The 17,142-nt window shown below is 35.5% G+C and overlaps 1 protein-coding gene across 1 annotated transcript in view; it reads left to right on the plus strand.

The window, feature by feature from the left end:
* Positions 1-17,142, plus strand: part of DIAPH2 (diaphanous related formin 2) — a 940,956-nt gene that overhangs the window by 67,022 nt on the left and 856,792 nt on the right. The window contains exon 4 of the mRNA XM_081115447.1: positions 12,204-12,308. Coding sequence (XP_080971573.1) covers positions 12,204-12,308 — 105 coding nt within the window. The remainder of the gene's footprint in view (positions 1-12,203; positions 12,309-17,142) is intronic.

Here is a 17,142-nt window from a genome sequence, read left to right on the forward strand (position 1 = left end):
TTCCCCTTTTTCCCCCTTGCACTCCTCCAAGGAGGTGTTTCTTTGATTAAAACTTTCGATAATAAAAACAGCCACTTGTTTTTATATGATTTTTATCATTACCTGCATGGGGTAAATTATAATTGCTCTTTAAGATTCCTCTTCCCCTGCTCGCCCAAAGTCATGTTTTCAAATCTTACACAAATGGGTAAAAGTAGTGGAACCAAAACAACAATACTGCTTCCACATTTTGGGGGGATAACTTTAAAGGATGACTGGACTATATAGTAGTAGTACATATCATCTCTAACCCAAATTTAAATTTGAATAAGGTTCATATTAGTAGCATTTCTCATGTTAATCAGAGGCATTTTTAATTTTCTTTAAGTAGTGTTGGTGAAATATCTCCTCCCTGACACTTTAAATGTAAGGAAATCAAAAATGCTATACTTGAGCAACTACTCAACATTTTAAGCTTACTGAGACTAACTAAACTGGTTTTTGTACATTGAGCATACTGGTTAAGGACTGTTAAATATTTAATAGTGATGATTTATTTTTATCCAAATTGAATTAATGCAGTTAGAACAAGCAATAAATATGTTGTAACATTCGCATTTGCTTTTGAATATTGTTGCTCTTTTGTATGCAGTTGTTCTTTTTAGGGGGAGCTAGAGGAGGTGGTAGGGGATTTCCATTTTAAGCTTAAAAATAAACATTGAGTCTTCAAGTTGGAATTTAATTTCCATTAGCTAGCACAAGGATCTACTGAGTGGAGATCCAGCTTGCACTGGTGACATTGGATTCATATAAATATGTCAATAAGGACTTCATTCTAATAAAGGTAATTAAGTAGTTTGGTTATATGCAAAAGATGAGACTATGATGATTTAGTGTTAATTTCTAGACACAGTTCATTTCAAATTTATTTATTAATAACAATGTTTAACATATGATTCCATGTGCAAATTTGATGTTTTATACTTTGTTGCTATTCAGCAATTTATATTAATGTATTTTGCATTTTGTCATAATTTAATAAGAATATAGTTATACGCAACAAATGCTAAGGTATCTGTTCCATATTCCATCTGATATAACTCTGATAAATAATACTACAGCTTTTAATTTTGTTCTCTCACTTTTGCCTTTCATTAGTTAAGAGAATAGCTGAACCGTAGGCGGTATATTTTAGCCGAAGTGTGCTTATTCACCGCTGACTACTATCATGGGCTTCTTTCTCACTCAACACCTGTTTTGTAGGAGTTGGTTAGCTTGAGTGAGATCCTTTTAGTGCTCTCAACATAAATAATGTTAATTAATGGTTAAGATAGATTAAAACAAATTATTGGTAAAGTAGATCCGAAAATGTATAATAAGCCATGGAAATAGTTTTCAGAAGTGATTAGATCCCTAGAAATTGTCTAGATAGCTTAATTTCCATTGGCTACATTTTCATTTCAGCATCCTTACTCCATATCATTAGACTGAGAAAACTCCAGCATCATTTCTAGTCAACACAGACTCTTAAGAAAAGCTTAGGAAGGAGGAGCAAAATTTACCCAATAAACAGGTCTGAAAGATAACTAAATGTGGCTTAGTTTTTAATTTCCTTTCCAAGTATAATTCTCACCAAAGGTTTTACAACTGACAGAATAGTAGGCTAGGAGTCCCATGAAGAGAAGTTAAAGGAACTAGGTTTGCAAATTTGTTCTGATTGTAACTGGTAAACTCCACAGTTCACTGCTTCTTTTCTTGGTTTGTTCATAGAAATGTTTTCCAAAATATTTTTACTGTTTGAAAGGTTCTATTAGTATTGATTGCCAATGCATTTTCACAACCATTTATTTATATGGGCAATATGCCAGGTCCTATGCTACATGCTGGTGGTACAAAGATGAATGCAACACCTCCTTTCCCCCCACAGAGCTCAGAGTTTAGTCAGGGAGACAAGCAAGTAAAAAGCCAATTTCCATGGTATTGGAACATTTTGGAGTGGACTATTGTGGATACTTAAAACCAGTGCCAGGGGCTCAGGGAGGAAACATTCAATACCTGAATATGCTATGAAACCCAGTGCCACTTCTGAATTTGCAGTCTTTATTTCTTAAAGCATTAACGCATTCTCAAGTTTGAACGATTTAGTTCATTGAAGCTCAATGCCTTTTATGTGCCAGGCAGTGTTCTAAGCTCTGGGGAGAGAGAGCAGAGAATGACATAAAGAAAATCCCTCCAGTTAGCTTATGTTCTAATAGGGGTGACATAGCAGAACACAAGGTGTACTTGTGAGGAAGAAAAAGCAAAGACAAATGTGTGTCATGGAGAACTTTGACAACTCTCTATTGAAAGCCAGATATTTTATTAAGTACAGGGAATAGAAAGATGACAAAGATGCCAGCCTTGCCTGTAGGATTTCATTTTGTATGACTCACAGGGTAAGAATTGTTTTTATATATTTAACAATTTTTGAAATAGGTTTTTATTGATTTTAGAGAGAGAGGCAGGGAGAGATAGAAACACTGATGAGAGAGAAACATCGATCAGCTGCCTCCTGCACACCCTCTACTAAGGATTGAGCCTACAACCCAGGCATGTGCCCTGACCTGGATTCCAGCTGGCAACCTTTCAGTGTATGTGATGACACCCAACCAACTGGGCCATGCCAGCCAGGGCTTTTTTTATATTTTTAAATGGTTGGGGGGGAAAATCAAAGAAGATGTTTTCAGGGCAGATGAAAATTATATGAAATTCAGTGTTCACAAATAAAGTTTTATTGGACCCAGTCATGGCCATTTGTTTACATATTGTCAATGGCTCCCTTTGTGCTACAACTGCAGAGTTGAGTAGCTGTGACAAAGACCCTCTGACCTTCAGAGCCTAAACATTTACTGTCTGATCCTTTACAGAAAAACTTTCTCAACTTCTGGACTAGTGTAGTAGTCTCTAACTTCATATCCTGTGGCAAAGGGGGCAAAAGTAGGTCAATAATAATAATCTATAATAATAAAAGCATAATATGCTTATTAGACCAGACAGTTGAATGACCTTCTGGACGTCATTCCGGCTGGAAGAAGCCATGGTGGCGGGGACTGAGGCAGATGTGGTTAGGGGCAACCAGGCAAGCAGGTAGGCAGTGAGGGGTGATCAGGCAGGCAGGCAGAGTGTTTAGGGGCAATCAGGCAGGCAGGCAGAGAGGTTAGGGGGGATCAGGAAGGCAGGCAGGTGAGCAGTTAGGAGCCAGTGCTCCCAGATTGTGAGAGGGTGCAGGACGGGCTGAGAGAAACCCCTCTCCTGTGCATGAATTTTGTGTACTGGGCCTCTATTAATAATAATATGTAATACAATAATAAATAAATAACAATAATATACGAATAAACTGGGTTTTGTTTACTCACAACCGTAAACCTACTTTTGCCCATGTTTGAGCAAGTAACCCCAATATATTTTACTTAATAATTATATACATATATGCATGTACTAATACTATGTACATTATTAAATACATAGTAAAGAATGAGAAAAGCATGACATGAACACGATCTTGCCATGATTTAAAATGAGTTTATTTTATTTATTAATGGCACAAAAGCTTTTTCTGTCATGGTTAATAACTTTTTAGTAAGAACAATGACAATGCCATTTTTTATGTCTTGTTAAAAAGACAGTAATTAGAAGGTTTAGTTCCAAGATCATTTTATTTTGATATTTGGTTTGATGTCTGTTGTAGTTGAAACATAAATCTGACAAAGATATGTAGGTCCAAGTGGAACAAGAACATCATTAGCAGCACTTATTAAATCATAGTACTAACTTTTCTCAGTCCGGTCTATGAATCAAGCAAGATTTCCTGCTGAACCATGGCTAGTAAATTTCCATCTTCCTTGATGACAGTCAGTTGTTCTTGCAACTAATCCAGAGTGTTACATTTTTATATAAATGGGTTCAAAATTGGCTTTAAAAATGGCTCTGCCAGATGTCATCAGGGACTTGGGCTCTTTGCAAATTTCCTTCTTTATTCTTAATGAGGAGACCCTCATCCCCATTTTTGTCTACTCATGTCCGCTCCAGACATTGCTCTAATGCCAGGAAGAGGGAGGAAGAAGTGAACCATACAGGGGTCAAGGAGATGGACCTGGAAGTTGCGTCTGCTAATGTGTGTTTTTTCCAATGCCATTTCTTTTAAATAGTTACCTTTTTTTTTTTTTACTAATTGTTAAACTATCAAGGGATCACTTGTCTTTTTGTGAGTGAAAAATGCCTAACTCATGTTAAATTTCAGCAGTTTTAAATGCTTTGTCTTGAGATAACCAGAGCTATCTCTGTAAAGTACAACACATTTTCTTGCTTATTTTCTATCTAATTTCAAAATATTGTAACTATTCTATTTTATTTGAAAAATTGAACTTTTATAAAAAATAGCTACATTCTTGACTCTGTGTGGCACTCTCTGTCCTTTGGTTTCAACTTCTTTCTTGCAATAGCTTGAATTTTGCATGTGGGGTAACCTTACTCAGTAATCATTCCCACTTAGTTTTTTTTTTATTTTTTATAAAGCATCTTTTTATTAAGTAAATCATTTATTTTTGTAACATGTTTTCTCTATTAGATTGCTCCATTAGTGACTTGAAGAAAAGTAATTTCTATATTTTGTTATTGAAGCAATCTAGAAAATAATATAAGCTGAGTTGTTTAAAAACAGCTGTATTTTCATTTATATGATAAACCTTTTACACTAAGTAATTTTTCTAATACTTGTTTTAGCAAATTTCCAGCAGTGATTTCTAAGTGTCTCTAATAGTATTTGCTGACAGAGGCATTTGTTCTAGTTTACTGTCATGTTTTTCTGCCTGTATTATTTCAGCTGCTTCTACCAAGTGTTTACCCAACGTCACAGACCTTTTGTCTTTTGCTATTCAATTGATTTTAAATGGTCTGTTAAGTTGAGGTGGCTTAAAGTGGGAGTCATCATTGACAATTGCTACCATATTTCAAAGCTACCTTAATAAATTTGAATCTTGTGGTATCCACTTCTTATTAGCTTTAGATTTTCATTATGTTTACCATATTGTATGACTGATGAACGGCTCAAACATAGAGTAGGAGATAATAAAAGTCTGGCATTTTCTTGTTCCCTTGTGTTTGCATTACTGGTATTATGTTATTATCCTCAATCTGTTGTCTTTGCAGGAAACTTTTAAAACCACTTTTCCATTTTTTAGGGTGATTTGGTTAAAATTAGATAAAACAAACTACAAATCCACTTAACCAGGTACATGTAAACTGCAGTATGTGCAGTGCAGTGCACTGACAGTGAACAAATAAACATTGCCAATACCCCAGCTTTCCCCTAAGATACCTCAGGTACCATTTGGACCTATGGATCCAGTGAGGGCTCCAGTGTTAAACTCATGTTAAATATTAAAGCTTATTTTCTTGTAGTTTCTGAATACAAATAAATGTCTCACAAACTGCAGTGGATCCTTTATGTAATCTCTTGACTCTGGAAACCACTGGTTGAATGTTAAACCCAGGATTAAGGATTTGGGGGAAGTGAAAATAATATTTTTGTTTTCTAATATCTAAATATATGTTCTAAATTTACCCTCATGATGGTAAAGAGGTATATGTAAGTATTTAAAGTTGGATCCCTCTAACAGGAGCTGGAAGCAGAATTAGATGAAGAGTTTTTGTGCCATACTCGGTAACATTCACCTAAGATCGTGCTTTTGTTTCCATAATATTTGTAGACATAATGCATTTCAACAATTTTTTTCTTTAACTTTGTTTTCCATCTGAGCTTCTAAATGTTATGTGGCTACAGTCTATATAGATAAAGTTAACTGGATTTTTTTTAACACATCAGGTAGTTATTTAATGCCAGGTAGAATTGTTCAATTATTTAATTATGTAGAAAATCCCTAATATTTTTATTGGAATTTTAGAAAGAAACATTATTTCTTTTCTGGTTCACAGAAGCTAGAAGAATTAAGGAACTTATCTTTAGAAAAGAATAAATTAAACAAGTGCTGTAAAAGTTTGTTAATTTATAACCTTAGAATAATTAAACATAACTATAACCACTGTTCATGCTAGGACAGATTTTTAGGTACTAGGGTATTATTGGTTCATTCAGGTCCCCTAAACATTGAAGTTAAAAACATACTTGAAAAATTACTGTTGAGAAGCAGAAGGCACAGGGCAAACATTTGATAGTGAAGTCCACTTCAGATTTTAAAACAGGTGGAAAATCAGCCTTAAACTGGGATCAAGGCATGTTGCAGAAACAAACAATTTATAGAAAATATAGAAATTTATATAAAGAAGGAACAAGTACCACTGCTCTCTTATAGGGAAGGAAGAGTTACAAAAATGTAATTTATCTCTCATAAAGCAAAACAGAAAAACAGTGGAAGATTTAGAGTATGATGTTAGAAGATGAGGAGAAAGTTCTAAAAATTATATTGTCATCTATTTAAAGATATATGGGGTGAGAGAGGGAAAATGAGAGAGAGAATGAGAATGAATGAATGAATGAGAATACTAATGAATGAATAGGCAACTAGTTCAACTTTTAATCTCCGTTGACTCTAATATGGCTTCTTAGTGATAACTTCAAGAATATAGTATTTGCTGAAGAAGTGAAAGAATTTGCTTATAATGGGAAATATAATGGGAAAATTACATCATGACATACGTGGAAGGAGAAAAATGGTTTAATGTTTACAAGTATGGCTTTAAAAATATAAATGGTCAATTACTTAGACTTCAAACAACATTTTAAAAAACTACAAAATACGAATTTCTTCTCATGTATTATAGAAGTGCTAACTAAATCTTAAACATACTAAAACTTTACTTTTGTGTTTTGAGTTCTATCAGAACTCAGTATGTTTAGAAGTAGTTTTTTATTTAATTATATTGTTTAGAATTAATATTGAATTATGAGTGCTCTATTTAGTTTTATGATTATATTATAAAGCTAGAGTTAATGGATTGGAAGTATTAGCTGCCTAATTAGTAGTATATTTCTTATTTCTATAAAAATAAAATGAGTCATTATTATGGTCTTTTCTGTTCATTTGAATGGTACCTATTCCCAGTCAACCTATGCAGCAGAGTTATAGGTATAGACCATCTTGATGGCTATAAAGCAAATTAAAGTATTTAGAGAGAAGGTCCTAAATATCACATTGGATCAACAAATATTTATTAACTGCTTAGTGCATTCCAGAAGCTCTGCTCTTTGCTGGGAATACAAAAATATAAAAGACCCAGTTTCTGCCCTCAGTTACCTTTTAGGTTAGGGGACATAGACTTATCAGGTAGTTTCAATTTAAGTGCTGCAATATCAGAATTAATATGAAGAATAGAATGAAGATAGTTATTTCTAAATGAGGTAATTTGGGAAAAATATGAAGAATTAGTGTACGTGTGAGTCATTCATAGATGGATCTGGGTGGGGTGAGTGGGATGAGATGAGACGTGGTTAAAAGAGGGAGAGGGTGGTGAAGATGCAACAGTGCAGGCAGAGAGAACAGCATCATGTGTAAAGTAATGGAAGGGTGTACCAGCATAGTGCATGCAGGAAAACTACAAACAACCTTGCATTATTAAAACAAAGGGTAAGATCAAATGTGGTATAAAAAATGAGACTGAGGAGGCAATACTGACACTAATAGCTAGCATTTTTGAAGGCTAGTTAATGTAAAGGGTGGGGCAAAAGTAGGTTTACAGCTGTTCATATGGAAAATAATCTACACTAATAAAAGAGAAAAATGGTAATTGGCGTACGGCGATACCGTTTTCATTGGCTAATCAGGGCTATATGCAAATTAACTGCCAACTAAGATTGGCAGTTAACTGCCAACTAAGATTAGCAGTTAACTGCCAACAAGATGGCGGCTAATTTGCATATGTAGGCACAATGCAGGGAGGCGAAAGGGAAAGCAGGAAGAAGCCCCCTGCCACTGACAGTGATCAGAAACCCAGGGGGGAACTAAGAGCTGGGGGGCAGGGCAAAGGCGGCCTGCCCCCCAGCCATGATTGGAGAATCAGGCGCCTTTGCCGCCCTGGCCAGTGATAGCAGAAAGTAGGGGTGGAGCCAGCGATGGGAGCTGGGCAAGGTCGAAGCTGGCAGTCCCAGGAGCTAGGGGTCCCTTGCCTGGGCCTAAAGCGAAGCCCACGATCACGGCGCCCCCCGCTGCCACTGCAGGTCCCCGCTGCCTGGGCCGGACGCCTAGGCCAGAGGCGTTAGGCCTGGGCAGGGGCGGAGCCTGCAACCGCTGGGAGCTGGGGGTCCCCTGCCCAGGCCTGACACCTCTGCCGGAGGCCTCAGGCCTGGTCAAGGGGCCGATCTGGTGATTGGTGATCAGAGGGTGATGAGGGTCAACTCCTCTGGCTGAGGCCTCAGGCCTGGGTGGGGGCCAGAGCCAGTGATCGGCGGGAGATGGGGGTCCCCTGTCCAAGCCTGACACCTCTGGCGGAGGTGTCAGGCCTGGGCAAGGGGCTGATCAGGCTATCAGAGGGTGATGGGGGTCAACGCCTGAGGGCCCCCAGTATGTGAGAGGGGGCAGGCTGGGCTGAGGGACACTCTCCCACCCCCCCACCCAGTGCACAAATTTCGTGCACCGGGCCCCTAGTATACTAATAAGTAATGATACCAGAATAAACTCTGTTTTCAGTACTCACAACTGTAAACCTACTTTTGCCCACCCCTGTGCACAGGGCTTGAGGAGCATGATCATGCTTCATCTTGACAACAGCCCTCTGAGGTCTGTAATCTCATATTCCTCTTATTGCCCTGCCTACCTCCATGCAAAATGTTTCTACTCTGATGGCGTGATTTTAGCCGTGTGTGCCATTACAACTTGAATGGAGGTTCATTGTAATGTGGAAATGCCACTGGAAGGGGGGAACAAATTCGCTGCCTAGAGACTGCTACCAGTGGCACTACCACACTCTTAGGCCTGGCGGTAAAGTTCACAAATCTAGGCACACAATCTTGTTAGTGTCCAGAGTGGATTTAACTTGGGCTATGCAGACTTGTGCTAACCTCATTGCAGGAGACAAATTTAGCCAGAATGTTCTGAGGCAGTAGAGAGATGGCCTAGCATATGTGAGCACTACTTGGGGTTTTGATGGAAACAAACACAATGTGAGTCAGTAGAACAATGTGCTTGCCAATAAGGTAATAATATCAGATGCTGAATTAATAGAGATATGGTATTTCAAGATGAAGGAGGTGGAAGTCCTTGCTTGTATTTGTCAAACCACAGAATATTTGAGAGAGAGCAATATGGATGCTAAGCCCTGTCACATAAAGATAAGTTGAAGCTGGTAGGTGTACTTTATCCTGAAGGAGAGAAGGCTGCCTTCAAATCAGATTTACATGGTTGTTGGGTTTATTTCCTCTTTCCTATCTGACTGCCATCTCTCTTAGTTCAGACTCTTACTAGTATCATTAGTCAATTGAATTACTTTAATAGCCCAAATTATGGAATATAAGAGAATCCACTAAACTCCGGCTAGTTTAAATAGAAAAAAAAATGCTATTAAGATATATTAGTTAGCTCTCTTAAACAAGATAGGCTGCAGAAACAGGCTCCAGATATCATTATAGGAATAAATTCCAGAACCACACAACTGAAATACAGTCCGAACAAGGAGCTGTTGCTACCCCAAATACACTTGATTAAAGTGTCATGATGCAAAAGATGTGGCTGCTGCCTTCAGTTCCATAACAACATCCCCTCTCTTGCCACCCACGCCAGCAAAATGGATGGCTTACTAGTGGCCTACTTCCTTACTTAGTTTACTTCTGAATCTACACCTCCTATAATTGCCTTTCATTGGTGGAAACTCAGCCACATGACTGTACCCTAGTTATAAGGGAGACTGGCAAAATGTAGTTTCTATAGATTCTTCCTTGGCGAGGTGGGACTGACACTGTGAGGTGTAATAAAGGTAGTGGGCATGTGCAAATGCTGTTGGGCAGCCACACATGACAGCAGACCACTCTCGTCTCCTTGCCTTCTCTCAGATTTTCCTAATCCTTTAAGACCTGAATTCTGGTGAAGACTTCTCTGACTATTCCATCTGTCCTCTGTTTCCCAAGCATCATATACATTCCTCTATTATAATTATTTCTTAACATATCCATTTTCCAAACTTGACCATGGGTTATTATTTTTATTTAAGAAAGATGGCATTGTCCCAAGTGCTTCATAAATAAATAACCCATTTAATTTGTGGGTACAAACAGACTTTCAAATTTGCACTCCCCTAGACCTAGCAAAGCTCCGGGTGCATGGTATGTGTCCAGTAAATAAGTGGTTCACAAATTAGAAAGTACATATTTCACATCCAGGCGTCTAAAGGAAACCTTAGCAAAAATCACAATACCCTAAGTTAGGATGGGCGGTCTGCTGAGGTAGTGAGTTCCCTGTTAGTTGAAGTTGACACAGAACATAGATGAGTTATTTGTGGACTACATCAAAAGTGCTATCCGACTTCGTGTTTGTGATTTTTGATTCAACTGTGTTAAATCTAGCCTATGAGAGAGAAAGAGAGAAGAAAAATGTGTTCTGCCTTCAAGTAAGTCATTAACAAGTATGACATACAAATGAGAAATAAGATGATAAGACAGGAAATGTAGGGGTAGAGGCAGTGATAAAGGTGATAGGAGGAGCGATCATGTATATATACACTAGATTTATAAGAATTGTCATAGGAGTCACTGCAGTGGGTACAAATACAGGTCGTGAGATTCTGGCTGACACTGTAGTTACTATTTAAGAGATAAGTGTAGTTTGATTACTTTTCATGGATCCTTTGTAGGGGTTTTTTCTCCCACATTGTCACATATCTCTCTGTTAAATAACTTCAGTATTTTTCTTTGACCATTAGTTTACTTGATTAAAAAAACAGTAATGGCCAGAATTACTAAGAGAATAAAAGGATAAAAAATCAATTAAAATTGAGGTACAATTTACATATCATTAAGTCTGCCCTCTAAAAGTGTTCAATGTGTTTTTTAAGTATATTCAAAGACTTGTATAACCATCACAACAGTGTTTAGAATATTTATATCACCTGAGAAAGAAACGCTGTACACATTAGCAGTCACACCCCAATCTGCCCATCCCCTCCTCCCCGGGCCTTGGCAACCGCTAATCCACTTTCTGTCTCTATAGAATTGCCTCTTCTGGACATTTAATATAAATGGAATCATATAACATGTGTGTTTTGTGACTGGCTTCTTTCACTTAGCGTAATGTGATTTCTTGGTTCATGCATGTAAGAGTATTTCATTCCTGTTTATGGCTACATAACATTCACTTGTATGGACATATTACATTTGTTTATCCATTCATCTTACTTGATGGACATTTGGATTGTCTCCACTCATTGGTGATGCTGCACTGAACATTCATGTACACATTTTTGATGTGGATATGTTTTTATTTCTTTTGGGTATAACCTGGGTCATGTGATAACTCTATGTGTAACTTTTTGAGGAACTACTAGACTGTTTTCCAAAGTAGCTGCATCATATCACATTCTCAACTTCTCCACATACAAACCAACATTTACTGAACCTCGAACAATGTGTTCTTATAACTGAACATTTTCCCCTCCAATGAGGGATTTTTGTTATCCCATTATAGGTAATTATATTTCTACCTCTTTTTTTTTCCAAATCCAGTAACTTCTTATGAATTAACAGGAGATATATATAAATTAAGTAATATATATATTAAGTAATATATATATGTTAAGTAATATATAAATTACTTTTAATTTACTGTTAATTTATACATAATAGATTTATTGTTTATTTATAAACCTTATTTGCTCCTCTAAATAGTAGTGATGCTAGGGGAGCATATAGAAAATAATAAAGTATGTGTTTGGTAGTTATTATATTTATTTTTGTTATTGGGGCAAATAAATAGCTTTGCTAAGGCTGTATGATGTATATCCATGCTATAAACTGCCAATTTATTCTGTGGGATAGTTAAAATTGTTCCTTTCTGCTCATTATTTGACTAGGTAGAAATATGAGCCATGAATATATGGTAGATTTTATATAAGATTACAGTATCTAGAGTGGAAAATAATAGCAAAGGATCCACAAAAATAATAAATATTAATATTTATTCATCACTTTTGAAACTCTTAAAGCAGAAATTTGCTAATGCTCTTCAAAATGTTCTTTCTAACAGGAGGACATGAACCTCAATGAAGAACGAAAAGCTCCTTTACGAAACAAAGATTTTACCACCAAGCACGAGATGGTTGTCCAGTATATTTCTGCTACAGCCAAATCTGTAAGTAGTGAGTCTTTCCTGGCACCAACATAATAAGCTTAGCATTATCTGCTTAAAAATAAACCGCAGATCTTCAAGTTCTTGCCTCACTGTACTCATATAGCCTATTTGGGAAAAAATTATACAATTGTTTTTATACATTTAGTATATATATATATTTTAAAGTGTTCAAAATTAGAGAGAATTCCATTATAAACAGGACAAACTAAAGATAGAAGGCTCTGAGTTAAACCAGTGAGTCTTGGGATGGAGGTTTTGTGTGCTTACTAAAAACTGACAACAATTTCCAGGTATTCCATTTAATATACAGTTTGTTACATGAACATTTTCGATTTTGAGGTTGAAGACACAAATATAGCCTAATCATAAGCTTTGACTAAGTTTACACTAATGCTACATGCCTGGGTCTGCTTGCATGACTATTTTAACAATATTTTTAATAGGCAGTTTTGTTTCTTCATTATTTTACATGATACTGTGTAAACTACCTTGTAATTGTTATTGTACAGCTTAATTTGATAAAGAAGGTTGCTTAATAGGAGCTTTAATAAGATCTGTGTGAGTTTCAAAATATTTGAAAGTGGGGTTCATTTGCAAAGACTTACCAGAAGGAAAAACACAATTTTTTTGATGGAATATGTTACTTTTTTCACATCTTAAGGTGCTTCCAAAAATAGTCTCCAGGGTAGTGTGTTTTTTTTTTAATAAAAAAAGTATTTTTGAAATGGGGAAATGCATTGTTTATGTACCTATAAAGAAAATCCTTTTCTCATTTAGATATCATAAAATCACTATGTATGTATATATTACATATATGTGTGTATGCACACACACAAACACAGTGATTTTAAGTATGGTATGTATATTATATGTGTGTGTATATATATATATACACACATATATATGTATATATAAATAATGTGTGTATATATATGTATGTATGTATATATATATATATATATATATATATATATATGCATTTACATGCATATTTTAAATTTATAAAGCTGACCAGAGAAGAAAAGAGTTCTTCATTGGAAAAGTATATTCTAAAATTATTTGGCTCTCTTATTAATGCTATTTCAGTATAGTAATTGCAGTGGCAATTGCTGATGCATTTTGCCCTGAATTCCACGATCATATTGATTCCATATTATACTTTAAGCAAGCTAAATCCGAATGCCGAACTATTTAAACATAACGCATTGCAGCTCTGCCAGAGCAGAACAACAGCATGTTTTTTAATTTGCTTCTGGTATCCAAGGGCAGAAATATGTTTCGAGTGATAAGTGAAATTTGCCATGAGCGTCGTTTTCAATAGAATTAGGTGATGCATAGGGTTTTACTTTGAAATTCTGATGAATCTCTTCTCATTTTGCACTCAAGTTATTGTTCACAGTAAAATGCTTTAGGAAGATGCAGGGTGTACATTCAGTGTTATTTTTCAAACACCTAAAGGCAAATACAGGAGTAAATCTATATAACCAAATCTGAGTGCAAAGTACGGATAATAATATATGAATAATCATGCCATATTTTTAATGAGATGATTTTGTTAGTGTTTCTGGTTCATTTATTGTTGTTTTGGTTGTGTAAGTGGGGCTGAATACAATGAAGATTATATGAAGCTCTTCTTCACCTTTTGATTTTCACTCTGTTGCTATGTAGAACTTGTCATTTTTTCTCATATTGTTTCCTTTTCAAATGACCAAAGAAATGCACAATTTAAGTCATACACTCATTTTTCAGATTAAAATGCTAAAATTTGGGGAAATGTGCAATGAGCTCTCTTGAATTCCTTTATTCAAAAAATGGAAATTGAATATTTCTCAAAAGACATTGAAAATTCTATGTTTAAGCCAGGCGTTCACTCAAAGTCAGAACTGTAACTCTTTATTATATGACCTTTGTTTCATTCAACATACATATGAGCACCTGACACATGTCCAGCACTTTCATTAGAGTTCCAAGATTATACGTTTTATTTGCTAATATTTTTCAAGGAGCAAATATTATGGTGAAAGAAAGCCTGTTGATAAGCATGTTTTAAAGCTCCCTCACCTTGGGGAACCATTAATTAGTACTGTGTTTTCTGTTGTTAAAACAAAGAAAATTGCTTATGTAATTTCTTTATGAAGATGAGAGGAATGCCATTCAGTGACAAACAATTCTCTTACCTTTTGACCTCTTCATGATTATGACAATAAAATTTCCATAAATTATAACCTATGGCTGTTTACCTATCTGTAACCAAGGTTTCCATACTGCTTGCATATCTTATATATTGTTATGCTTACTTTTTCATTATATTGATACACTGCTTAAAAATGTTTTCTCTTGTAAAGTAAGCAGGATTCTAACCACTTCTTTATGAAAATTATTTTTAAGTAGTCAAAACTTTCATCTTGAAGTAAAAATAAGTTAAGGGCTAGAGTCCCTGGTGGAAAAATGTTTTATAGTCACATGTAAAACATGTGAGAATTACAGTTAAATTGAGACATAAATTGTGCATTTCCCCCTTTAACACCTGCATTAGTCATTTTCTATGGCATTGAACACAAACAACATGTGAGCTCAATAGGAAATGTCCATCATCCTCCTGGGTGCCTGTAAGGACAGTAAAGCAAAATGAAACTGTACATAGGTATGTGCTCAAAACCTGTTTCTAAAGCAAACCAGAGACTATTGTTTAATTAACGGGGCTAAAATTAGCATGGAATCAGAGAATATAAAGGAAATTAAAAGATAATAATGAAAACTATTGCTTAGTTTTTCCCCTTTCAAGTCCCACAATAGAGAATGTTGCATTGTGTGAATATTAAAGGAAGAAGTAGCTTGAGTAACTGTCAGAGATGAATGAACTTTAAATCAGGGAGCAGAGAAGAGCATTTCCTCTGCACCAGCCCGGCTGGCTTGCTTATTGTAGCCTGCGCAGTTCTGGACCTGACCTCAGATAGCTGGTACACATAGGTCATTTGGCCGCAAATAAACTGGAAGAGTCTATATTTTAAACACCAACATATGTTTTCAGAACTGGAAAACCAAGCTTTATGAACATTGCAAATGTAGTCATACCAATTCATAATCCTGAAGCAGGGCAGAATACATCAGTGATTTGGAGGGCATCTTGCATGTTATATCAGAACAGCTTATTTTGGCAGTTATGAGGAAAAATTAGTCACTGAAATCCTAACCTTAGCTCGCCACATGCCAATGTCCATATTAGAATATTAAGAAGCAAGTTTATTTCTAACTTAAATCACAATCTTTAAAGTTGATATTTTAAAATATGTAAAATTATATTTTTGAAGACACGTGAGCCCTTGACAGGTATCATTGAAAAAAAAAGATCTCAATAGGAAATAATTTCAAATAGTGATACCAAATACATCTATAGATTTTTTTAGATTGACCTGTATAATAAGCAGTTAAAGTTTCAGTATAGCTGTGTGTGTGTGTGTGTGTGTGTGTGTGTGTGTGTGTTTGTATACATGTATTATGGCTTTGCTCTTGCCATTATAGATATTTTCTTTCTCAGGTCTTCTTTTCCAGGCGTGATCTGGATTTGGTGAAACACCTGAACCCAAACATGACCAAACCAGTTTTTCTTAGTTTTCCTCTGCCAATCTTAACTGTTCGCTTCAGCTAAATGTAGTCGTTTTTCAATCTGAGTGAATCATTAAATGGGCCATACCCTGGTCATTTCCCTGGGTATAGACCTACCTTAATTGTTAAGACAGGCTGGCATTCTTTTTAAGTCTCATGTCTGTGCTAAATAAACAAGGGACAAATACATAAGACTTCTGTCTTTTTGGAGGGAGGAAATAATTTAGGTCAATAGCATATCTGTCAATTCAGAGGACTGTTAATGGCACCAAAGAGGCTTTTATTCAACTAAATGATCACTGCCTATAAATAGTCTGTTGAGTGAATATTTAAGAAAGCTGCTTCTCTCTCTGGAGATTCATGGATTCCTCTAAAATTATTTACTTGGAAACTGTCATTATTGTTTTGTATCTTGTGGTATCCTATTCAATTTAGGATTCCTACTGAAATTTCAATTATATTTGATTTTTTTAAGTACTAGCTGAAAAATAGAACACATATTGATAACAACTTCTATCAGATTAATGGTTTTAGATTGTGGGTTAGCATTTTTTGGACATTGCTTGATATTCACATGTAGAATTCTGATAACAGTGGTTTGATTTATGTTTGGATTTTGGCATTAAATTATGTTTAAGACTTTGATTTTACTTCTTTTTTACTTCTTTTTAAAACACAATTCTGCCTCTCAGAAATTCTCTTGTCTCTTATCCATTAGGAAAAGCTTGGTCCAACTTACAATTTTGAACTGTTCCTTCCTTACGAATATCTGCATGTTTAGATATAAAATGCTTCTTTGTCTTCATATGATATGGAAAAATCTGATCTTAGAAATGCTAAGATGACCTAGAAAACTGAAATCATAAGCAATCTCTCTTCTTTGTAATTTTCAAGTATAATACAAAATATTATAAACTTTAAATTTATAATAATATAAAATATTCCAGTTTTCAACCTGTCATTTCTTAACTTAGTACACGATGTTGAATGCAACATTTATATTCTAAAATACCCTATTTCAACATTAAGGTTATAACAGGGGAAGGGAAAAAAACAAGCAATATTTATGAAAAAGTAATTTTCTATTGATAAGTTTTGGAGGAGCTGTGGGCTGGTAAAATATCTGATGCCTAATTACACTTAATCTTGCATTACTTGGTGTTTTGATTGCACTATATGAGAATCCCATCACAGTACATTTAAAATAAAACACACCTCAAATTGTAAT

The sequence above is a fragment of the Myotis nattereri genome (genome assembly GCF_964212035.1).
Source record: "Myotis nattereri genome assembly, chromosome: X".
Taxonomy (NCBI): Eukaryota; Metazoa; Chordata; class Mammalia; order Chiroptera; family Vespertilionidae; genus Myotis; species Myotis nattereri.